The sequence below is a fragment of the Papio anubis genome, chromosome 5 (genome assembly GCF_008728515.1).
Source record: "Papio anubis isolate 15944 chromosome 5, Panubis1.0, whole genome shotgun sequence".
NCBI lineage: Eukaryota > Metazoa > Chordata > Mammalia > Primates > Cercopithecidae > Papio > Papio anubis.
Window position 1 is genome coordinate 15914439 of NC_044980.1, and position 25952 is coordinate 15940390.

The window sequence follows — 25952 nt, forward strand, 5'->3', positions numbered from 1 at the left end:
GCCCTAAAATAATGAAAAATGGGTGATTGAACTCATGTTCAATCAGATTGTCATACACTAACTTAAAGGAATGTCAAAACAATCCTAAACAACAAAAGTTATAAATTATAAGAAAATATAACGTTGAGTACCTTTCACTTAGGGAGTACTGAGTATTAAGTCATTTATAAGTTACCTACTGTCCACTGCTGCCAGACCCACAAAATCCTGCATCCCCGAGTTTTCTATGTTTTGACTCAACAAATCTGAATTGAAGGAGGACCTGTTACCTGTGAAAGGAATACGCAATCAGGAACTGGTCTGAAAATGCATCACCATCGTCAGCGGAGCAGCTAGGATATGATATGCACCTCTTGTTTCCTTTTATGTATTTATTTTTTTTAGATGGAGCCTCGCTCTGTCACCCAGGCTGGAATACAGTGGCACCATCTTGGCTCACTGCAACCTCCGCCTCCTGGCTTCAAGTGATTCTCCTGCCTCAGCCTCCCAAGTAGCTGGGAATATAGGTGCCTGCCACCATGCCCGGCTAATTTTTGTGTTTTTAGTAGAGACAGGGTTTCACCATGTTGCCTAGGCTGGTCTTGAACTCCTGACCTCAGGTGACCTGCCTGCCTCAGCCTCCCATAGTGCTGGCATTACAGGCATAAGCCACTGCGCCCGGCCATCACTTTACTTCTAATGCCTCAAGAAATATATCCGTTGCTGTCCTGAAGATCCACATCAATTTCCTATAGGGCTCATCCCTTGAACTTACATTCTAGGCATGTACTTACTTTAGATGGACTCTGAGAGAAAAGAGTGACCCTTAAGTGTTCAGCATGAGACTTTTTTAAAACGCATAATTTTTTATGTAGGTACACCACTGATGGTAAGAAATAATAACTACAGTTCTCCATATCCTTTTATTCCAAAATACCTTTAAAACCTACTTCTAGTCTCTTGTTTCACACTTGTCTTCGATGGATCTAATTTTCAAAGCACAACTTTAAAAAAATTAACCACAGATTAGAAACTGCATGTAGAACTTAGAGAAACTTTCAGACCAAATCCCAGCAGCTCTGGCTAAGAGCTTGCTATCAGTCAATGAATGGATCTGTTCTTTCTTCTGAGAGAGGAAGAAAAGGGCTTTGACTCTCCATTGTGCAATATATGACTGCAGAATTGTGCTCAATTATTATTTTTGAAAAAGGGAATAAAAGGCCCATTCGGGTTTTGATTTTGGCAGGATACAGACTTTCAAACTGGTGCTTAGTTCCCAGGCTCGCCTAGGCCTCTTCAGCCAAAGATTTACCCAAGCACAGATACGCTTACGTATAATACGTATGTCCAGCATATTCTGAATTTAAGTGATCCTTTTGAGGGATGCTTTTTCATTTAATCTAATTGCTGTGGTTTGAACGTCCCCTGCAAAACTCATGTTGAAATTTAATTGCCATCATGATGATATTAAGATGCGATTAAGACATGGGGGCTCTGCTTCATGAATGGATGTTTTTATAGCAGGAGTGGGTTAGTTACCATGACAGTGGGCTTGTTATACAAGTGAGTTTGAGAAAAAACAAAATAAAAAAATGAAAGAAAGAAAAAACAAAAAGAGAAATAAGAAAAAAAAACTAATGAAAAAACTAAAAGTGAGCTTGAGTTGAGCATGACAGTGCATGGCTGTAGTCTCGGCTACTCAGGAAACTGAGGCAGGAAGACTGCTTGAGTCCAGGAGTTTGAGGCTACAGTGAACCATGATTGCACCACTGCACTCCAGCCTGGGTGACAGAGCGAGACTCTGTCTCTCAAAAAAATAAAACAACAACAAAGCGAGTTTGGCCCTTTCTTGCTCTCTCGGGTTCTCCTGTCCCTTCACCTTCACCATAGGATGACATATCAAGAAGGCCCTCAAAGATGCAGCCCCCTTGACCTGGGACTCAGCGTTCAGAACTAGAAGCAATGGATTTCTTTCCTTTACACATTGCCCAGTCTCAGATAATCTGTTACAGCAACACAAAACAGACTAAGACACCAATGTATCCTTCACAGCAAGATTTTCCTTTAAAACTCATGAAGATGTGGCTCTCTGTCTAAAGCTGTGACTGAACACAAAACTAAAAAATACAGCTTTCAAAAATGATGCCTTATTAACAAGGTTCAAGTCTTACTGCACAAATTACAAGGTCCAGGTACAAGATGATAAAGTGCAAGTTACAAGGTGACTTTAAGACACATTAGAACAAATTCAAACTGTGAAGTCTAGTAGTGACAACACATGAATGTCAGAATTACTGTCACACTTCACATGGAGTGGGATTAAACCTCTTAGGCTATCAGGTAAACATTTAATGCTTTTTATCTGGGAATTCAGATCAGCCAATCTGTGGCTAATCCAGGCAAGTTTGACATAAATAAAGATATGAGTCATAAATATAAAAAATACGTTTTTCTCACTAAGTTCCATTCCTCAGAGGAGACGATGTAGCAAACACTAGATGACTTTCTACTTCTAAAAGTGACATAATGTTGTGTTCAAGGATTTGCTGTGTTAGATATCTCTGATTTAAGTGCTCCAATTTGTTCTGGGCCTATAAGCTGGGTGAACACCAACGACTTGGGTTTTACAACCAAAGATTCTTGAATCCTTTCACCCTTCCCACCTCCAACCCCTCCGCCTGCTTGAAAGCATACAACCAGCTACAGCATTTTCACTGGCCGTTTTCTGGAAGCCCACAAAACAAAAGAGCATTTCATTGCAAGAATCGGGGCCACATAACTGCTTCTCCTGAGAGTTTGAGAGAGAGACACGCTGAGGACGCCCACGATCTGATCAAGCTAGAGGCAAAAAAAAAAACCCTCATGACTCCCTTTGCTAATCCCTGCTGGCTCTGGAAAGACTGACCCTGTTGAATCTGTGCTCTGCCTCTCAAGAATCAGCTCAAGGTAAGGCCATCAGATGCAATGGCCTAGCTGCAAGCTTGGAAAGCCCCATCCACTTCCTGTAGGGAGCGCACTGCTAGGGGCATCTGGATTCCTGGAATATCCATCGGAAAATCCAATAGCTCTCAGCTATAATTTTCAAGTTTCAAGCTTTAGATGCCAAGGAAAAAATTGCTTTCTTTAAACTGGCACTAAACAATAAAACAAGATTCATGATGAGAATAACTTCTTAATCTGAGTTATAATGTACCAACTATTAAAGAAATTTTGAATGATTTGTTGTATATAAAGTTATTTCTTTCTAATTTATACATACTTGGAAAAACCTGGCCAAACTGAAAACAATTTTATGTTTTTAAAGGACGCTGTGCATACAGAAAAGGTCACACGCATACTTTCTAATTCGTTAAGAGGACTTTATTCAATCAATTGCTACAGTTTCATGCCGAAAGGAAACGCTATTATAATACTATGGATCAGGTTTCAATTCGGTGCTAGGAATGAACCATAAAGACGTCAGTTTGGTTCCGCTGACAGACAGCTCTATGTAAATCCTGTTCACAAACTGTAGGGTTGGTGTTTATTAAAGAAACAGGTCAAGCATGGGTCCTTCTCAGAACATACCCACTGAGAACCACATTTTCACAAAGGAATTTTCCAGGTACAAATATTGACATGTGAATGGCATATGATTAAAATTATCTAATGTTGATTGTTGATGAGGCCACCAGAAATTAGACTCTGGGTTTAACATTATGTTCAGTGTAACATTTGTGAACGTTATGAATACTCTTTAAACCTCCAGAAAAACCACACCTGCGTAAGTGTACATATCTACCACCATCTTCATGCTAAATTTTGAAGGAAATACTTTAAGCTTAGTGTAGTTGACAAAAGCAATTTTTCCCAAAGAATAAATGATAGCTTGTGAACTACATAATGAGCCATTAGGATTGTAGGGAAGGAAAGGAGAAGTTGCTTCTCAATGTAAAAGCTTAACAATGGCACCATGAGTGGTGAATGGCTCATTACTTAATCCACTTCTTAAACAGTGAAATTAATGCTAGGAATGCTTCTTAGGTCCTGAAACGCCATGGAAAAGAGGCTTGGTTTATCCTGAGATCTAGCCCAATGCAGAAAGAGGAAAAATTAAGCCTTGCTGACTAACCTGAGAATCTCAGCTGTGCAGCCAAAGGGCAGTTGGAGGTGATTTCTAGCTCCTGCCATGTGAGAGGGAGGTTTGAACTCAGCACCTGTGAATGTGGAGGTGAAAAACACCCTAATCCCACGTGGCTCACATGAGCAAAAGAACATCTCTCTCTGCCTACAAAGATCTACTTATCAGTCACTGTATTTTGTCCTTGAAATAAAGTGCTTTTTAATTTTTCAGTGTTAAAAATAAAATCACTATCCTGAAGACAACATATCAAATCATCAAAGAAATTCAAGGAATAAGTATTTAATTTCACATCTCCAATGTGGTAAACAGCATTACACATTGGAAACTGCAGTGGGCACACAGAGGAAGGTATCCCTTTGGTGTAACTTGGCGTAAAAAGACAACAATATGAAAGGGACACATAAATCCCTCACATTGCACCATCACGCACTTCTCAGGCTGTGTGGGATACTAGCAACAACTCACTTGCACCTCCCACTAAGCAGATGAAAAGCTGAGGCCAGAAGAGAAGTGAAGTTGGCAGGACCACGAGCTGTAGGGTTGGGACCAGGATGAAAGTCAGTTGTACCTGGGTATACACCTAGCCAATTCTAGAATGAATAAGACCCTTCCTATAAATGCTATTTCCATTAGCCTGCCTTCTCTGGGGCACATGAGCACTTCCCCACAGGAGAGAAATAGTCTAAGTCTAACAAAAGCCCTAGAATAGGGAGCTACTCGCTCTCTGACCAAACCTAACAGTTAGCAAAGTATGTCCTTCGGTTCTGCTGTGCTGATATTTTTCCAAATCATCATTAAACACTCAAACAGCTTCTGTATTAAGAGAAAGCACAGCAGAAATTCTCACATGCAAATTTTAGATGCATTCAGAAGGGTTGTGGGTGCAGGAAAAAAGGGGAGAAAATACCTTGACCAGTCAAACTGAGTCTCAGTAAATCTGAAAGAACCTTGAGTCAAAGAACACAGAGTTGCTTTTTCAAATCCATTGAAATTACACTAGTTCAGCTTGTCTAATCTTCCCCCAACCACAATTAGAGAGAAAGCCTCGATTTCCTCACCTGACAAATGAGGCAATCCAGGCATAAAAAGCTTAAGACATTGCTGGGCACAGTGGCCCACGCCTGTAATCCCAGCACTTTGGGAGGCCAAGGCGGGTGGATCACCTGAGGTCGGGAGTTCGAGACCAGCCTGGCCAACATGGAGAAACCCCATCTCTACTAAAAATACAAAATTAGCCAGGCGTGGTGGCAGGTGCCTATAATCCCAGCTACTCGGAAGGCTGAGGCAGGAGAATGGCTTGAACCTGGGAGGCGGAGGTTGCAGTGAACTGAGATCGCCCCACTGCACTCCAGCCTGGGTAACAGCAGCAAAACTCTGTCTCAAAAAAAAAAGAAAGAAAGAAAGCTTAAGACACTTACCCAAGGCAGCCCAGCATATCTGTGGCAGGCAGGACTAGGACACGGGCTCCAAACTGCCAGCCCTGAGATGGGCACATGCCTAGGGCCCGTGTGCCTTAAGGGCGCCATCTTCAGCAAACATCCAAATCCCTGGCTCCATTCTCATCAACAGCCTTCAGATCTTAATTCAGTTTCCCCAATAGATTCCCCTGCTTAAGAGAACCAACTTAGAGACACCGGACAAACACTACTTCAGCCATAACACATGTTGATGGCCTGTACCCTTGATAGGATGATAATGACATTTTACCTCTGAGATTTTTCTCCCAAAAACACATACTCCCAATCTAATCATGAGAAAAACATCAGACAAATTTCAAGAGGGGACTTCAATGACTAGTACTCCTCAAAACTGCCCATATCAACCAAAACAAGGGAAGTCCTGAAAACTGGAACCGCTAAGAGGAGCTTAAAGGGACATGACAAATAAATGCAATGTGGGATCCTAGATGGGATCCCGGAACACAAAAGTGACATTAGGTAAGAACTAAGGAAATCAGAATGAAGCATGGACTTTAGTTAATAAGAATAAATTAGCTATTGCTTCATTAATTGTAACAAACGTACCACACACACCAGTAGGATGCTATTAATTTGCGGGGGGCGGGGGTTGGAACTGTTTCCAGGGGTAGGGGCATGTATGGAAGGTCTGTACTGTCTTCTCAATTTTCTGTAAATCTAAAACTGTTTTTAAAAATAACGCCTGTGTGAGAGAACCAACTAATGCAAGATTCAAACCCATCGAACAGTTCAATTCCTTACCAGAGGTAGATCCTACTTCTCACTCATACTTACAAATCTTTGTCTTAGAGCTTTAGTTAGCAGGAATCACTCCTCAGAGCCTACACACTTCTGTAGGAACAAAGTAAATGTCTTTAATTTATTTTATGTTATTTTTTAAGACAAGGTCTCGCTCTGTTGCCCAATTGGAGTGCAGCAGTATGATCTCCGCTCACTGCAACCTCTGCCTCCTGGGTTCAAGTGATTCTCCCACCTCAGCCTCCCAACGAGCTCAAATTACAGGCATGCACCACCATCTCCAGCTAATTTTTGTTTTTTTTTTTTTGTAGAGTTAGGGTCTCCCTACGTTGCCCAGGCTGGTCTCAAACTCCTGGACTCAAAACATCTGCCCACCTTGGCCTCCCAAATTTCTGGGATTACAGACGTAAGCCACCGTGCCTGGCCTGTAAATGTCTTTAACATACATGGAGTGAGCAAACAAAAATGAGAGCCATGCTAACCCTATCCCAGTTCCTATCCCCTATCAAATTATTAATTCCTAAATTAACCAATTAGTTTAGGAAGATTTTGTCTTAGAAGATGATCTGTGTGGGTAAAATGTATTTATATTACTAGATAGAAATGTTTTCTTATTGAAAAGATTTTGAAAATTAATCTTTATTTCTATCAATAAGGCCTAAAAATATAAATCCTTTTTTCATGTATCTCAAACCTTACTTGTTGGGTTAACTAAAATGCTGGAAAAGAAAACAGGAAACTTTCTTAAATGAGTCACTGTACATATTTTATCATGACTGTAGAAATTATGTCATATCCATTGACAACATACCTTCAATTTCTGTTTCCAATTATACAAACTATTTTATTATATGAATACAAACTTTTTTGTTATTCATTTTTAAAAGAAATCTAAAACTTAAGCAGGATTTCTTGTCTGCTCTATTTATACAACTGTATTTACATATCTGCTGGGTCAGAAATGCATTTTCTGCTTAGGAATCAGATTTTAAATTCTCGGTTTGCTTTTCATTCTCTTCTTTATCCTCCTCTTTACTACTGATAAAACTCTATCAGTAAAGAAAATTATTGCCAGTGCATAATTGCAATTTAAAATAATTCTAAAACCTCATACTGGACAAACTATGTATGAAATTCCTTGTCTTCATAGATGTCTTTTACTGATTTCCAACATTACACTGCATAACTCAGATCCTATTTCCAGCTGAGACGTTCTCTTACAGTTTTTGATTTAAATGATTTCCCTAAAAGATGACAATGTAGAAAAAGCATGTGGAGCATGGAAGCAGATAGACAGCAAAACCCAAAACACATTTTAATCCACTCCAAACACATGACTGTTTCCCTATCTCAAAAGAGTAATTTAGAGTTCTCTTTATCTTGACACTCTCACAAGCAAGTTTCTTTAAAATAGAAAGAGAACCTTAACCTGCCTGTGCACAGCACACAGATGAGAGCACGGGCAAGACAAATGCCTATCAGAGACTTTGCCAGCTCCTCCCTGGGGCCAGCCCATCCCTCCCAAGCCACCCCCCACCTCTACAAGAAGCACCAGGGATCATGGTTCTCTTCTTATATCCAGTGTCACCCCTCTCTCCTGAGTCTCTTGGCAAGTCTGCATTCTGCCCATGAAAATTTGGGATTTGAAATGACGGAACAAGCAAGCAGTTGTGAACTGATCATGAAATTAACCTTTCCAGCTGAAATCAGCCTTATTTCCATAAGCACAGCTTCTAAAGGCGCATTATATAAAATACAGGGTGATTTTTAATAAGATTTTTCATGGCATTATTTTGTCCTCCTTTTGCACAATTCATTTCATGATGTCCACTTAGATACAAGTCAGGCTCCTCAGCCATCCCCGTTAAGTAATACAAATATATTTTAAGGCCGAAATTTAAATAATCAATTCCTACAAAAATTCATTTTACTGCAATATTAATTCCCATACTCCCCTCATTTTTCCGCTTCTCATACACCCAGCTGGTGGAGTGCACTGTGGTCCCCTCACTCTACCCCAGCCCTTTCCTTGTCCATTTGGAAACAGCCCCTTTACCATAGGATGGATGAATGGTGGACCTTCCATAAAAAGAGAGCTGAGCTTTGCCTCTGGCTGGGCAAGAAGCCCAGTCGCGGTCAGTATCTCCTGCACCCTAACACAACACAGCCTCTCACTCCATCTCTGTGTCTCCCCCACCCCACAGCCCTCTGAACTGACAGCATGGCTAACCCTCGGGAACATTCCAGCAGCCTTCTCCAGCTGAGTGCATGCAGCCCTGTTCTCCCAATGCAGCAGTTTTGCTCACATCCCAAAAACGAGTCTGAAAGGAAATCCCAAAAGAAAATGCCTCCCGCCCCTCCCTTCCAAATCCTCACACATTATGATTCTCACAAATTCATGTTGCCCAGTACCATAGCAAGATACACACCGCTTCCTAGAATGAGTCCCAACTTTATCCTTGGCCTCTGTTAGATGGTATTTTTCTTCATTTTCCCACTCTGGTAAATTACTCTTAGATTTAGATTCCTGTCACTAAAATTCTATTTCAGAGCTACATCTTGGTGGCTCAGTCCCCTCCCTCACCCTCCCTCCATTAAGCACAACATGGAAAGAAAGTTCCCTACCTTTCACTGAGGCTTCTCCACAACTGTGCACCTGCAACAGGGAGAAGCAAAATGTGAAACTTAACAGAGGCATTTTTCCCCTGAAATATTTCTCAACTTAGAACCAGTCCAAGCTATTTAAAGTGGAATGCTCAGATCTTTAACACTCAGGACACCATCATGTCATACAGTGTATACTGCTGGCACCATGACTAATTGAGGCAATTCGTCCACATATATTTACTGAGATCCTACTACATGTAAAACACTTGGGTGGGTACCATGGGAGATAGGACACTCTATAATACATGGACCCTGCCTTGGGGACTTCATTGTCCCCTGGGGCAGACAAAATATGCATCCAAGTAAATATGAACCAAGATAGGTGGTATAGGAACTAACTACACAAGAGGAAGGCACACACCATGTGAGTTCATGGAAGAGAGAAAATGCAGCTGCTCAAAAAGTGCCAATAATAGAAGTGGTATTTAAGGCAAGTCTTGACACGGTGCTGACGAAGGGAGATAAGACAACTGTTATTTGAAAAAAAGGAGATTTTTATCTATTCATTCTTTAGATGTTTTGACTTTTATCTAGGTGCAAATGAAATCAACATAATACACACACACACACACATATACATATGCACACCTAGATCTAACTTGGTTTCTTAATTTTCCAGTGAACGTCTTTATTTGACTACATCTTGATATTATACTCCCAGCTACCAGCTTTAATGCAGCTCAATGTAAGAAATGACCATGAGGAAGCTTCTGCATTTTCCATCTAACAAAAAGCCAAATGTGTTGTCCCTTATGTTTTTCAATATCCCCTATCAAGATCTATGGGATAAATCCTTCCTAATCTTTACTTCCAAAGTAAGTTTCTCGAAATGGCTTGCTTCTTTTTTTTCAGATAATTAGAATTGTGCAATTGATTGCCTTGGCTGCCAGTAAGCATGAGGATAAATCTGTTGATAATCAATGGTTACCATGTTAGACTCTTGCTCCTCTTCTAGACCTCTTTTGAACAGTTTTGTACTTATGTTCCAAATAAGCTTCTTCAAACGTGTTAGAGGAAGGTGGCATATAAAAACAAATGGAGAACTCAAAAGAATGGAGGGGACTGTGAGCAATAGTAAGGTTTCAACTAAAGTTGGAAAGTTGGAAAACATCAACTCAGCTTGTCATTTGACAAATCTCTAACAATCCTGGAGCCAAGAGTGGAGAAAGTATAGATGATGGTATGGGATGGGCATTTGCTTGTTTGTTTTATTATTAAAAAGTAAAGAAATGATAAGGAAATAAAGACCTTTAGAATGGTAAGGACACCATCTCTGTAATCATTGAGCATGAACCAGGTGGGAGCTGAGTAGAGGGAGGAAGACAGTCTAAAGGCAGGGCTGAAGAACAGTACAAGTGGCAAGAGACTTAGCAGGGAAAGAGTCCATCCAAGAGTCAAAGAGCTGGTTCAACCAGCACAAAAGGCCAGGGAAGAGTGGAGTGAGGGTGCACTGAGAACTAACTCGCAGACTCTGTAGGTCTTGGAGATACTGCACTTCCAAAGGCCAAGGTCAAAGATGAGGCTACCTGATAGGCAACCAAATCCAGGCCGTCTGACAAGCTATCAGAGTACAAGTTGGAATGACTGAGAATGGGGAGTGCACGAAGGACTACAGTTCATGGGCTACAATTCCTACTGAGACCACAGTTGATGGCAACCAGGGTGCTGAGGCCAGGCATCAGTGGACAGTGTAGATTTCACAGGAAGGAAAGTATAAAGCAGCAGCAGTTGCAGATGCTCCGCAGGTAGCTGTGGGGAGCCACAGGGCCAACCACTGAACCCTCCTGCCATAGCATAGGGCAGTAGCTAGAGAAGATCTTCAAGAGAGCTGGGGGCCAGGCACACTGGCTCACACCTGTAATCCCAGTGCTTTGAGAGGCCAAAGCTGAAGGATCACTTGAGGCCAGAAGTTTAAAAACCAGCCTGGGTAACATAGCAAGACCCCATCTCTACAAAAAATTAAAGAAGAAAATTAGCCAAGTGTGGTGGCATGCACCTGTAGTCCCAGCTACTCAGGAGTCTGAGGTGGGAGGATCATTTGACCCAGGAGCTCAAGGCTGCAGTGAGCTATAATCACACCACTGCACTCCAGCCTGGGCAACAGAGTGAGACCCCAATTCTAAAAAAAATAATAAAAATACATAAATAAACAGAAAAGAAAGCTGGGGGCAGAAATGACTGGTTCTATCTCAATGAGAGAGAAGACAGCTAGTCATAGAAAAGTTTCAGGATGCAGGAGGAGTTTTTCAGGCCACAGAAGAGTTCCCCAGAGTTCAGACAAAGGCATTAATGCAGGGAAGCACACACTCAACATACATAACAATGAGAGAGAGAGAAATTCATCCCAGCGAGAGGATGTTCACAGGCAATACAAAATAGACATGGGCTCCCACAGGTTTCACAAAGATTCATTCACAAGATGCTATCACTGCCTTTTTTTTTTTTTTTTTTTTTTGAGACAGAGTCTCACTCTGTCACTGAGGCTGGAGTGCAGTGGTGTGATCTCAGCTCTGCAACCTCTGCCTCCCGGGTTCAAGTGATTCTCCTGCCTCAGCCTCCCGAGTAGCTGGGATTACAGGTGCCCACCACCACGCCCAGCTAATTTTTTGTATTTTTAGTAGAGACAGGGTTTCACCACATTGGCCAGGTTGGTCTCAAACTCCTGACCTCAAGTGATCCGCCGCCTCGGCCTCCCAAAGTGCTGACATTACAGGCATGAGCCACCGCACCTGGCCTCATCCATCTGTTTCATACTAAGCACATAAGATGGTATCAAAGATTGTAACTGGGAGTTGTCAAAGTCATAGAAACAGAAAGTAGAATGGTAGCTGCCAGGTGCTGGATGAAGGGGGAACAGGGGAAAGGGGGACTTGGCTGTTCAATGGGAACAGAGTTGCAGTCATCAAAGATGAAAATGCTCTAGGGATCTGCTGTACAACAACACGCACAGGTAACAATACTGCACACCTAAAAATTTTCTGAGAGAATAAAACGAAAATAATAACTGGGGGAAGGGTACAATTAAACTCAAACTCTCAACAATAAAAGTTTCATATTTTTAGCGAGAAAATGTGGGAAGCAGAGAGGTTGGAAGAGAGGGAAGGAGAGGGGACTGCTGACTTGGTCGTCCTTTCATTGCCATTGTCGTTGCTGTAAGCCGGGGCACCTAACAAGCGCAGCTGGCAGTTCTGATTGAAGCCATGGAGTTACCGTAACTGCATCTGGATCTAACGTGAAGCCAAACTGTGCCCTGCAGAGGCTGATTCATCACAGCAGCGCTCTGCGCTAGAAGGCCTGTGGGCTGGGGTTGCTGCCAACTATTCACAGGGCTCCCCAATGGGCCTTTGTCCTAAGAGACTCTACTGAAGGAGGATGTAGCTGGCACCAGGATTTCTTCAGCACAGACAACAGAGCTCTAGGAAGACAGAGTAATCATTCCCATTTCTTTTTCTTTTTTTTTTTTTTTTTAATTTTCATGCAGTAGAAATGCTACACTCAGAGCAATGTCATCCGGTGAAGACTGAAAGCCTGTCCTTGGGCAAAGGCCTGATCTACAGGATTGCGGGAAGGCTCTGCTGGGACAGAGCCCAGCACCCAGGACGGGCCTCAGCACAGAAAGGGGCTCAACATGGACTGATCCAGGAACGCACAAACCCCATGTGGCCCTGATGACATGTCAGCTGGGTGAAGTAGATGGCTACTGTGCTGAATGCCCTTTTATTTCACGCTCTTATTGACCTCTCATAAAGCCCTGTGGTATGAGGAGGGTTTCTGCCATTTTACAAGACAGAGAGGTTCAGATGGTACAGGAAGCTGACTCGTAGCTCACAAAGACATCAAGTCGCAATCCCTGAAATCCGTGATTGTCACTTCATGTGGAAAAAGGGTCTCTGCTGATGCGATTAGGTTAACAAATGTGAGATGAGAAAATCATACTGGATTATCTAGGTAGGCCCCAAATGCAATCACGAGTGTACTTACATGAGGAAGATGGAGAGGTTTGACACAGACAGAAGAGAAGGCCAGGTGAGCATGAAAGCAGAGATTGCAGTGATGCGGCTGCAAGCCATGGAATGCCTGCAACCCCCAGGAGCTGCAAGAGGCAAGGACCGGATCCTTCCTTAGAGACTCCAGAGGGAGTCAGCCCTGCCAACGCTTTGATTTGGGCCCAGTGACGCTGACTTTGGACTACTGTCCTTTAGAACTTTTAGAGACGACGTTTCTGCTGTTTTGAAACACCAAGTTTGTGGCAATTTATTAAAACAGCCACAGAAACAAATGCAGTCTATCATGGGCTTCTCCACAGGTAGGAAATGGAATGAACTAGCTCAAAAACGAGGCTCTTTAGGCTGGTGTTCTTTCTACTCTACCACCTTAATTTTTCTAAAGGACTGAATCCTTGCAATGTAAAGGTTTCCTGCAATTTGTGAGCATGAAATTTCCACATCTGCATAAATATCAAGCCCATGAGTCGACAGTGGAAACAAACTGTGTGTGAGGGGCCAGGAGTGAGAGAAGGACCATTGTAAAGTCTTTCAGCTTTATCTTTGGCCTTCCACACATGTCTATATTCCTTATAATTTGTGCCCAGAGTAGGTCCAAATTTGAAGCACACTGAAAATATTCAGATGCTCAGTTTGCTTCCTGGGTCCACGTTTAGCTTATCCTACACGAAGCTAAAATGGTTGCAGATAAAATTTGTGAGTGGCTTTATCTTCTGAGATTTCCCTGAGGGAGTTCCTAGAGGGTGAAAATATTACAGTCTATTCAGAAAAACAGGCTCTCCTCTATCAGATATTAGTCAAGGCAGACGAATAAGAATCATCACAAACTGATCCACAGTTTGTGGCATGAAACCCTAATGCGTGGAGATGCCCCACCTCAAGGCAGCCTTGATACATGTGTGGTGAACAAGTATCACAACAAGTGCCTGTTTGGGCTGAAATTGGGGTGTTAGGTGTCTATTCCCCGAAACAGAAAAAAGGAAGGTGAAGATGGAGAGAGAGGGAAAAAAGGGAGAGAAGGAAAAGCGTGTTGAAGAATACAACTGAAATCCACAGATTCACGGAAAGCACTAAGGGCACAAAACCATATTTGTTTGCCTTCCCAGAATCCTGGGAAGGAAATATCTTCAAACCTGGAAACATACGAATGTAAAACAATGTAAAGATGGTTTATATTATGATTTAGTTTAAAAACTGTAAAGACTTAAAACATAACTGAATTTAAAGCAAATCCTCAGAACACCATGACACTAAATCCGTACCAGCTGACATCCCTGGCTTTTAGTTGCCATCAGGGAGGAGATGGGTGCCTCCCATAGGGCAGGCCTCGATATCCCTGCCAGGACTATAATCCAGGCAGTTCTGATGCACATCAATCCACACGGACCTCCACCAAAAGCGTCCCTCCATTTGGGGTGCATTTAGTGAAATTAAATGTCTCTTTGTAACCTCCTCAGGGCTATTTCTGATAAAATCTATCTTATTACATTTAGGTTTATGGGGCTTAATTATTCCCAGGAGGGCTTTTTCCAAGTTTACAAAAACTAGCTCAAACATGAGTATAAGAGGCTCCTCCAAGTATGTAAAAGGTTTGAGTCAGATTTGTAATGCAGTTAAATTACTCAAAAAGCACCTCAGGCATATTTTTTTTTAAACCAAGCTCTTGCTTTTAAACTTAAAATTAATTTATTTTTCATTATCAACTCATTCTTTTACATGTTTTTAACCATCACTTGCTTTTAAACCTTGAATTAGTTGTTTTTCTTCACTGAGGGAGAGAAAATTTTTACATAAACTAGTCCATTTTCCAGTGGCCCAGTTTCATCATGTGAGATGTAATAAATATTTAACTGTTATCCTCACTGCAGCCTACTTAAATACCAAAGTGGTATTTAAAATAGCTCTTAAGGCCAAGAGAAAAACCAGCACACACAAACCTTTTGCCCAGAAGCAGTAGCTGTAAAGACAACACCATCTCAATACATTATCATATTGAAAACAGCTAAGTCAATGCCTATATTTGCTCCTGTTCAAAGGACTAATTGGTTAATATGCCTACACAAAGATCAGAAATGCAGGCTCTAGGAAATTGAATACCATATAAATAAAAACTGAGTTTTCTTACCTCTTGTTCTAGACAAAACCATATCCTTTATTATTTGCATAATAACACGCCCCAGTATCATGACAGAAATCAGGTGATACACCCTCCATGGAGTCAATGCAAGGAACCTGCAACAGTGAAACACAAATCAGTATTTCAATTGGAGGATTTTTAACCTTTTTAAATTGAGTTTACTTCCTGCCACACAAACAAAAAATGCATTCAACAATGATTTTTTTTTTTTTTTTTTTTGAGACAGTCTCACTCTGCTGCCCAGCCTAGAGTGCAGTGGCGCGATCTCAGCTCACTGCAACCTCAGCCTCCCTGGTTCAAGTGATTCTCCTGACTCAGCTTCTCAAGTAGCTGGGATTACAGGTGTGTGCCACCACGCCAGGCTAGTTTTTGTACTTTTAGTAGAGACAGGGTTTCGCCATGTTGGTCAGGCTCATCACAAACTCCTTGTCTCAAGCGATCCACCCACCTTGGCCTCCCACAGTGCTGGGATTACAGGCGTGAGCCACTGCATCCGGCATGATTTCACTTTTTGAAATCACCCCAATGCAGTCTGACTGCACGAAAGCTATTTAATAGGCATTGGGTCAGGCGCAGTGGCTCATGCCTGTAATCCCAGCACTTTCGGAGTCCGAGGCAGGTGGATCATGAGGTCAGGAGATCGAGACCACGGTGAAACCCTGTCTCTACTAAGAATGCAAAAAATTAGCCAGGAGCGGTGGCGGGCACCTGTAGTCACAGCTACTCGGGAGGCTGAGGCAGGAGCATGGCGTGAACCTGGGAGGTGCAGCTTGCTGTGAGCCGAGATCCGGCCACTGCACTCCAGCCTGGGCGACAGTGCGAGACTCTGTCTCAAAAAAAAAAAAACAACAAAAAAAAAACACGTTATTTAATAGGCATCAAAGTCAGCAAAATGAAAATGCCTGAGCCTGCGCTCTTTTGTGCTAAGTTTTCTGCTCTACCCTCTAATTTTGGGCAGAGGATTTGCTATCTCAGGTATGGACCAAAATATTGCTCCCAGTGCTGGGCTTCTCCAATAGCCGATGGAGAATGGAATTGACCTGAAACAGAGTTAGGATGGGCTGCAGAGCCAAGCTGCAGGGCTCTCAAACAGACACCGAGGGGCTGCACTACAGAGGCCCTTTACTCATCGTCCTGTCTTATGTTTTCATTTATGCCCTATTCACTTCTCTAACTACTCCCACCCTCATCTCTTAAAAACAGCAGTTATGGACCGGGCATGGTGGCTCACGTCTGTAACCCCAGCCTTTTGGGAGGCCGAGGCAGGCGGATCACAAGGTCAAGAGATCGAGACCATCCTGGCCAACATGGTGAAACCCCATCTCTACTAAAAATACAAACATTAGCCAGGTGTGGTGGCATGTGCCTGTAGTCCCAGGTACTCGGAGGCTGAGGCAGGAAAATCGCTTGAACCAGGGAGGCAGGGGTTGCAGTGAGCCAAGATCGCACCACTGCACTCCAGCCTAGTGAAAGAGCAAGACTCCATCTCAAAAAAAATACATATATATATATATGTGTGTGTGTGTATATATATGTGTATATATGTATATGTATATATGTATACATATATATGTGTGTGTGTATATATGTATATGTGTGTGTATAGATATAGCAGTTATTAAAGATCCAGTTTGCTAACTCTTTAAGATCATGCTCCCCTTTTGCTACCTGTCTACCTCCTCTCTAGAGGGAAACAAACTAAAAATTATTGACCATGAGCAGTACACAAACCCTGCAATGCTTTTTTTTTAGTGTGTTTATAAAGAAGTGAATGGCAAAGAAGTCATGAGGAGTGTTGAGCCTTCACATGAGATTAGAGGTCTGTTTACACAAGTTAATTGGCCAAGCTGACAATGAATATTAACTTTGATAGAATCAGAACTCATAGAAAAATTAATTTAATAAATGTTTAAGACTGTTTGCAAGGCTATAAAGAGAAGAACACACGAATACCGCCTTCTGCAAACTTGCTTTCTCATCAGACAAACACAGGCCAAGCTGACAAAGTCCAAGGCAGGCAAGGCTTAGGTGCTGTCACAGAAACGTGCAGAGAACAAGGAGGGGCACAGGGAGAGGGAGAATGGATTCGCTCCAAAGCAGGGAAGGGTCTTTGGGGGTTTTTTTGGTTTTTTGGGGTGGTTTGTTTTTTTTTTTGAGACGGAGTTTCACTCTTGCTGCCCAGCCTGGAGTGCAGTGGCATAATCTCAGCTCACTGCAACCTTCTCCTCTCAGGTTCAAGCGGTTCTCCTGCCTCAGCCGCCCGAGTAGCTGGAAATACAGGTGTCCGCCACCACGACCGGCTAATTCTTTTGTATTTTTAGTAGAGACGGGGTTTCACCATGTTGGCCAGGCTGGTCTCAAACTCCTGACTTCAGGTGATCCACCAGCCTCGGCCTCCCAAAGTGCTGGGATTACAGGCACAAGCCACAGCGCCCGGCCAGGAAGGTTGTATAGAAGCAGCACTCAAACTTGGTCTGGGGAGATGGATTCAATTCCGATGAAAATAGAGGCTCCTCCAATTAGAGAATACAACATGAACAGAAGACCAGACTCAGGGAAGGGTGAAGTACCTGTGGCACGTCGAGCAATCTGGGGTGGCCTCAGCAGGAAGAGAAAGCAAAAGGAGAGGGTTGGGAGACTGGCACAGAGACAAGATTGGGGAGATAGGCTCAGGGAAGACTGTGGCAGGCAGAATGCAGCAGTAAGTCTTACGCTACAAGTAATAGAGAGAAAGCCAAAGGTATACAGCAGGGAGGTGAAATGATGGGTGATTTAGGGAAATGTCTGAAGGCAACAGGAAGGATGTGATGGGGTAGGGAGGAAGCATGGAGTCCAGACCATCTACTAGAAGGTCGTGCAGTATGTTTGGCGAAAAGCAGATCAACATGAGATGCTGGGTGACATGGTGAGTAACGCCCTCCACCAGAAGGTGGTCAACCCAAGCTCTCACTGGTTCAAATGCTGTGTGTATGGCCTGGGCCGGCAAAATGAGCAGGTGGACTAGGTCAGTGTTTCTTAAATAACTGTCTGCGACCACTGCCAGGTTGGCTGCCTGGAAAACTTGTTAAAATGTAGACTCCCAGACCCCAGGCTCCTCCTCCCAGGCCCCCTGAAACAGGTGGTATGATCACTAGTATTTGCATCTAATAAATATTTATTGATTGCCTACATTGCACCAAGCACTGTGCTACCAAAAGGGAATGGTGAATTAGGAGCATAGAAAGATGGAACAGACATAAAAGACGTAAGTTACAGAATAAAATGCCGCAGTCCATGTCTTCAGCGACAATCATTTGTTCCTCCACTAAATCTGTCCCTCCCCTAAGAAGCCACCACTTGCTCTATTTTTTGCAGCTCTTGTTTGTTTTAAGCAAGGTTGCATCCTGGTGTTTGCTTGGTTTGGGGCCAGCCTCCTTACTGTCAGTTCAGGATCCATTCTTGCTCTTGTTCATGAGCTGGACACTCCCAGTTTTCCCCACCTCACGGTGAAGTGACAGATTTCATAGTGACCCACAATAAGAAACTCATTTATATTTACGTACATATAAATGAAAAACAGGTTTTGAAAAACAATATTTTCCTTCCAGCTCATAATGCAGTTCAACGTTTTCCATTCAATTCTGTTACGTGTTTAAATGCCGACTGTGAATCACTCGCCTGACTCAGGGCCACTAATGAGCTGTAATGCGCACGCAGCTCGGCTCACATGGCATGAGACAGAACCTGCAAATGTTCGACCAGCACGCTTCCTTAGAATGGCTTTCTTTGCAGGGTCAGGCAAAGCCCTAGCAGAGACACAAAGCTCCCTCAAGTTTAAAAGTCTTTAGAGCTGGCCAGGAAGCCATTTAAGCATCAAAACCAATGAAATGCAAAACCACCTGAAGCAGTGAAGGCCGTTAGTTATTCTTTTAGTGGAAGCCACAAACTTCCAAGAATAAAGAAAAAAGAAAATTAGGTAATGCCAGGACTGCAACCCACAGGCCAGTCTGCTAGACTTCATTTGGAAGGCATTGCCTTAGCAACTCCAAAGAGCACTCGCCATGTCTGTCCATTCTGTGTCCTGGGCAAGGGCCCAGTTGGCATCTTGGCCAAGGTCTTGTTGGTCATTGAGAATCCTCAGTTAGCTGAGAAGACAAGCCCAGCAATTGCTTAGGAAGGTAATGCCAAACTGTATGGGACTAAGTATTTGATTCTTTGGTGGGTTAGTGTCATATAAACATGTTTGAGAAATGAAACCCTAAGAGAATAATCTGTATGTAGAAAAATCTGAGCACTTTTGGTACTTTAATTATTTATAATGTTTAAGATGATTTGTCTCAGGGCTCCACTTCAAAATATGTAGCTGAGTACTTTAGACTTGCTGATTGGAAATTAAAATCTTACAAACACTTATGAGTTTTTTCTTGTTTATTCATTTTTCAAGTAGTACTTAATATTTGGGAGGGTTTGGGTTGTTAGACAAAGTAATTTTTAAAAAGTTTTTGTTTTGGTAAACTTCAAAGATACACAAAAAGAGAGGCCAGAGTGTAATAAACCCAGTTTCAACAATTCTCCATTCATGGGTAATCTTGTTTCTTCCATATTTCCACCCACTAAGCTCGTCCTTCCCCTGAAATTATTTGAAGCAAATCCCAAACATCATGTAATTTAATCTGCAAATACTGCCATTTATCTTCAAAAACAGTTTTTTTCTTTTTTTTTTTTTTGAGACGGAGTCTTGCTCTGTCACCAGGCTGGAGTGCAGTGGCACAATCTTGGCTCACTGCAACCTCCGCCTCCTAGGTTCAAGCGATTCTCCTGCCTCAGCCGCTTGAGTAGCTGGGACTACAGACGCACACAACCATGCCCAGCTAGTTTTTGTATTTTTAGTAGAGATGGGGTTTCACCATGTTGGCCAGGATGGTCTCGATCTCCTGACCTCGTAATCCGCCCACCTCCACCTCCCAAAGTGCTGGGATTACAGGCAGGACCACCGCGCCCAGCCAAAAACAAGATATTTTTAACCAAACAATACCACTATCACATCTAAAAAATTACTTTAATTCTTAATGTCATATCCTATCTTAATATGATATCCTGTCAAGGTTCATACTGCCCCACTCATTTTTGTGTATGCACGCAGACACACACACACATACACACAGACTGAAACAGGATCTGAAAAAGTCATCTGCTGAAATTGGCAGATATGGATTTTAAGTGTCCTGGACCTTTATAGGTCCCCTGCTGTCTTTTTTTCTTTCTTAATTCTTGAAATTTTTTTGTGGAAGAAACAGGCTCATTTGTCCAATAAGGTTTTCCAGATTCTGGGAATCGTCTGTTGTATCCTTGTGGTTTGGTTTAACATTTTCCTTGATCCTTTGTGTAGCCTGTAAGTTGGCAGGTGGATCTAGAGGCTTGATAAGACTTAGGTTCTTTTTTTTTTTTTTTTCCTGTAAAACCCAAAGATAGGTGGTAGTGCCTGTTTCCATCAAGAGGCAAGCAGACTGGGTGTGTTGGTGGCTACACTTGCACCACCGGCAGCCACAGACAATCCCTGCCTAGTGACCGATTCCTCAGAGGCTACATGGGGGTGACGGCCCTTCACTCCTGCTTCGGGTACTAGCTGGATCACAGCTAGAAAGAGAAACTTCCCCTCATCAAGGTCCAATTACCCTGAGAGGTAGAGCTCGTCGGAAAGGCAGCATCAGTTCTTGAGTTCTTCCCTTTATTTTACCAGTTTTTTCAAGATAGTGAAGCAGTTCCCTAGTGTCCTCTAACAGTGACTGATATGGTTTGGCTGTGTCCCCACCCGGATCTCATCTTGAATTGTAGCTCTCATAATTCCCATGTGTTGTGGGAGGGACCCAATGGGAGATAATTGAATCATAGGGGCAGTTTCCCCCATACTGTTCTTGTAGGAGTGAAAAAGTCTCATGAGATCTGACGGTTTTATCAGGGAAACCCCTTTTGCTTGGCTCTCATTCTCTCTGGCCTGCCACGATGCAAGATGTGTCTTTCACCTTCCACCATGATTGTGAGGTCTCCCCAGCCATGTGGAACAGTGAGTCCATTAAACCTCTTTTTCTTGATAAATTACCCAGTCTCGAGTATGTCTTTATCAGCAGCGTGAAAACAGACAAATACGTTTTCTTATTCCTTTTTTTCCTGTTATTATGAACTCAAGAGTTTGAACATATTTGACTTGTTTCAATCACTGCAGGGTTATCCTTATTGATGCTCCAGCTACCCCGTCTTACTCAGGTCGCCTCTCAGGTCTTTGGCACAACCTTAGTTATTCTGACAATAAAGTACTTTAAAGGGATATAGAAAATACAACATTTACGAATGTACTTTAAAATGTTCAAAGGAATATAACTCAACTAACTCAACTATTTAATAAAACTAATCACTTAATAAAACAATCATTTGTTATTTAATGAAACAGACTCTCTTGAACATGTTTACAATGTGCTAGATTTATAAACAAAATAATGTTTTGTTAGCTAAAACGGAAAGTTCAAAGAAAAGGCAAGCTTTAAATTTGTAATTTTATAAAATCAAAGTTTATTCTTTAAAAAGTAATAGAACAAAATTGTTTCTAACCGATCTTTACATGGAAACTGTCCTATAAGGACATCAAAAAACAATCCCCATCTGCCGGGCGTGGGCGATCCTGACACCAGCACGCTGTGGCATCACTCAGGGAAGGACTGTCACAGAATCACAGAGCTGGAAGGAGCTCAGAGGTCATCTGATTTACTTTCATCTGATCCATGAATCCCCTCAGCTGCAATCAACTACCTCCACTTAAATAGATCTCATGCCAGGAAGCTCAACATTTCTTGCAGCATTCAATTTCCGGCAGCATCCTATTATTACTGGGGGAGGCAGGGAATTCTGTTTTCATTCCATTCACCAGCATCTGTCATACACTGGGCTAGCTGCTGGGAAAACACTGGTGACCCAATCCCAGCCTGCCCTTGCAAAGCCAGGAAAGCAGACAGGTAAATAACTGTGTTTAACCAAAGTGCTATTTGGGATGCTGTGGGGGCAGAAAACAGAGCCAGTAACTACATAAAGAAGCCAGAGAAAGCTCTAGAGAAGGTGGCATCTAAACTTTGACTTCAAAAGACATCTGATTTGGCCGGGTAGAAAAGAGACCAATGCATTCCAGGCTGGGGAACAGTGTACCCAAAGGGAACTGCAAAAGAGCCACAAGACTAGAGCCTGAATTAGAAAGGTTACCCTTAACCTTTGTCTCCTCCACTCTGAGGCGCTGGTTACAAACTGCAGAACCAAATGCAGGATGAATAGCACAGCTGATGTTCAGTGAGCACAGGACTGTTCTAAGAGACTTATCTGGAGTCACTCATTTAATCCTGTATCCCTTCAGGAAGGGATCGTCATTAAACCTATTTTACAGATGAGCAAAGAGGTTGAGAAACTTGCTCAAGGCCCCAAGACAAAGGAGACGCAGGACAAGGATATGAATCCAGGCAGCCTGGCTTTAAGCCAGCTCTTGCCATTCTGCTAAATGGCTGCTGGACACAAGTGTCTGCCTCTTAATCTGCCTGCTCCCACATGAAAAGAGCTGGAAGAACTGGCACCAATTTACAGCCTTTTCTTTTTTTTACATATTTTAGAGCAGTTTTTAGAGCATTCTACGGGTTTTGACAAATGCATAATGACATATATCCAAAATTATAATATCATACAGAATAGTTTTCTTGCCCTAAAAGTCCCCTGTCCTCCATCTATTCATCCCTCTCTCTCCCAAGCTCTTGGCAACCACTGACCTTTCGACTGTCTTCATAGTTTTGTCTTTTCCAGAATGTTCTATAGTTGTAATCACACAGTATGTAGCTTTTTCCTACTGGTTTCTTTCATTTAGCAAAATGCATTGAAGCTTCCTCTGAGTGTTTTTGTGGCATGATAACACATTTATTTTGATCACTGAATAATATTCTATTATATAATATACTAAAATTTATCCATTCACATTTCGAAGGACATCTTGGTTGCTTCCAATTTTTGGCAATTATGAATAAAGCTGCTATAAACATCCATGTGCAGGATTTTGTATGGACATAAGTTTTCAACTCATTTTGGCATGGCCTTTTAAAAAATTTTAACAGTTCCATCAGCATGCTGGCTGAAGTCGAATTCACAGGCAGTTAAAACTCCCAAGGGTTCTAATTTTCAGATACCATTTTTGAATCTAAATATGTCCTATGCAGTTTGTTCTTGTTTGACACGTCCCACATTCAAACCTATGGACTTTCGTGGTGACATCAATCACATCTGTTCTCTGGCCCAGCTTCAGGACACCATGTGTGTTCTATCTGGACATCATCAGTCCTCATCCACACTACCGATCAAAGATATTGATCAGTACTGGAGTCCTGTCACTCTCCATTAGCAGAGTGACCTAGATTACTCCTCAGCAGACAATCCAGTCTGCCACTATGTGCTTGTCCATATCATTCCATCTTATCCACAAAGACAGAATTCGCTTTTCTCAAACACCTTGCTGAAGCCTCCAGCATTCTGAAGGGCTAAGTATCTGTAAGTGCAGATTTGCCTGACTGCTGCTGAAAATTACTTTGAAGTATGTAATAGTTCTCTGCAGAAGAACTAAATACCATCAGACTCTGCCAAAAATATCATGGGATGCAGCCTGAGCCAAAGCCCCAGGGTCACCTTGCTGATCTGCCCATTCACAGAATACACAGAAACGTGTGGTAACCATGGAGGAATTCCGAAGTGAAAATAGCCACACACAGGCTGTCAGAGGATTCTTGAAAGCTGCAGAATAATTATCACGAGGGGGAGTGTGGTCCAAGTACAGGCTGCCCAGAAGACCATGAGGGCGGGGTGATTGAGTACAGACTTAGAAGAGGGAGGTCTGTGGATGTACGCCATCCTCACTAGAGGGGTGCCTTAATTTTCAAAGTGAAAATTAAGTGAAAATGCAGACACCTCACCTGGGCTAAGGAAGTCGATAACCCGCTTCCCAAACAAATGGGGGCTCCCCAAGATATTGCAACTTCCACTCCAGGCCATGTTCAGGACCTGGATCCAGGACAGGTGAGAGGCCCCTGCCTAGTCGCTGAATGCACCACGTCGCTGCCAACCCAGGTGATGACAGTCACCACCTGCCTGGCAGCTGCAGGGCACACAACCCCTCATGTTCAGGCCTTCTCAAGGGGCAGACAGACACAATGGAATACAAGACTTCCCTGCTGATGCAATTGACCGCCGCCCTGGGCAGTCACACAGGGTGGGATTGGAAGGGAGAGGCTGGGCAGGGCCAGGGCACCAACTGGCTAGAAGTGGGTGGTCAAGAAACCATCTTGGGGAATGGGGAGATGGGGAGGGAGGCCAGTGGGAGGCAGGACTGCATGTGAGCTGAGGCTCCAATCCCCCATGCATGCTCCACTGCCCCCTCACATTTCACTTACAAAACACAAATTCAAAGAACATAGTGATAAGAATCACAATTGTTGGCATTCATCCCCAAGTGACGGGCCTTCCCCAGGCCCTGCGCGGCTGCCTAGGTCACTCTCCCATTTAGCCAGCCCCACCCTCACTGGATCCTGGTTCTAGGTAAGATCTGCACCACAGTGACCAATAAAGGCTTTTTTATCGTTGAAACACTTTTTAAGTTCAGGAAAAAAAACACACACACACACACACACACACACACACACACAAAGAAAAATACAAGACCACTGCTGGCCCTTGTCTTTATCTGAATTAGCCCAGGAACTTGTGACCACATCAATGGATCCTAGAACCCAAGAGAACAGAAGCAATATTTCCACCAATCCCTAAGTCTCCAGCCATCAGAAACACCTCTCTACAGCCTGATGGCCTTTTTATAACCAATTAAAATTTTTTAAAAACCTACGATACATTTTTAAATTAAAATACCATTTATTTAGTGAGAGTTACACATTCTTTTAGCTGAATAGAATACAACCTTTTTAAACATTTTATTTGATTTAAAGTTCCAGGGTACATGCAGGATGTGCAGGTTTGTTACATAGGTAAATGCGTGCCATGGTGGTTTGCTGCACCTATCAACCCATCACCTAGGTATTAAGTCCAGCATGCATTAGCTGTTTTTTGAATAGGATACAACTTTTATTTGAAAAGCATATTTCAGACTTGGGAGACTAAAGCGAACATTATATATGACCATTATAATATACATGCACATATGATAGGTAAACATTACATATGACAATTCTATGCTATACATAAATATATAAAAGTCTGTGTGTATAATAAATACCCCATTTGTCACAGAAAGACATACTGTGTGGTTTAGCTAAAATTGGAAAGGTACAGTTCTCTAAATCACTATATGCACGTTCTTTTAGTAAGTTAGGGCCTATTTCTGCATAGTAATGTGATGACCGCTCTAAAAAAAAAAAAAAAGAACCCACATCACACAGGTGATTCATGTTTAGCTTGTGATGACCACAGCCTATATTTGATAAATGTGTCTATTTGCTTTTTTTCTTTTTTTATTTCTTCTATTTTTTTTTTTCTATTCCATTCCCAGATTCAGTAACATTATTTTGAATTTTAATCTGGTTTTCAAGTAACCAACTGCCTTATCCCACTTGGTACTGGTGGGATAGTTTATAGGACTGGTCTCTATTCAGATATCTGGGTCAGGGAAGAATTAAGATCCCATCCTTATACTCAGAGACAAAGGAGAGTGTCAGAGCAGCAGGTAAAGATGCAGAGAAAGCTTCAAAACTGTCAAGGGAAACCCTCTGCTCACAGTTAAAAAAAAAAAAAAAAAAATGGCATGGGTAATCCCCGGCTTATTT

At 42.5% G+C, this 25952-nt stretch overlaps 1 protein-coding gene across 2 annotated transcripts in view; it reads right to left on the reverse strand.

The window, feature by feature from the left end:
* The window catches only part of RETREG1 (reticulophagy regulator 1), a 149600-nt gene that overhangs the window by 90276 nt on the left and 33372 nt on the right, over positions 1-25952 (reverse strand). Inside the window, exons 2-3 of one of the 2 annotated variants that reach the window (XM_003899518.2) lie at positions 15115-15221; positions 8944-8974 (exon numbers count right to left, since the gene is read on the reverse strand). In XM_003899518.2, coding sequence (XP_003899567.1) covers positions 8944-8974; positions 15115-15221 — 138 coding nt within the window. Of the gene's footprint in view, positions 1-5520; positions 6382-8943; positions 8975-15114; positions 15222-25952 lie in introns of those variants that run through there. The other variant, XM_017959451.3, reaches the window with a different exon arrangement.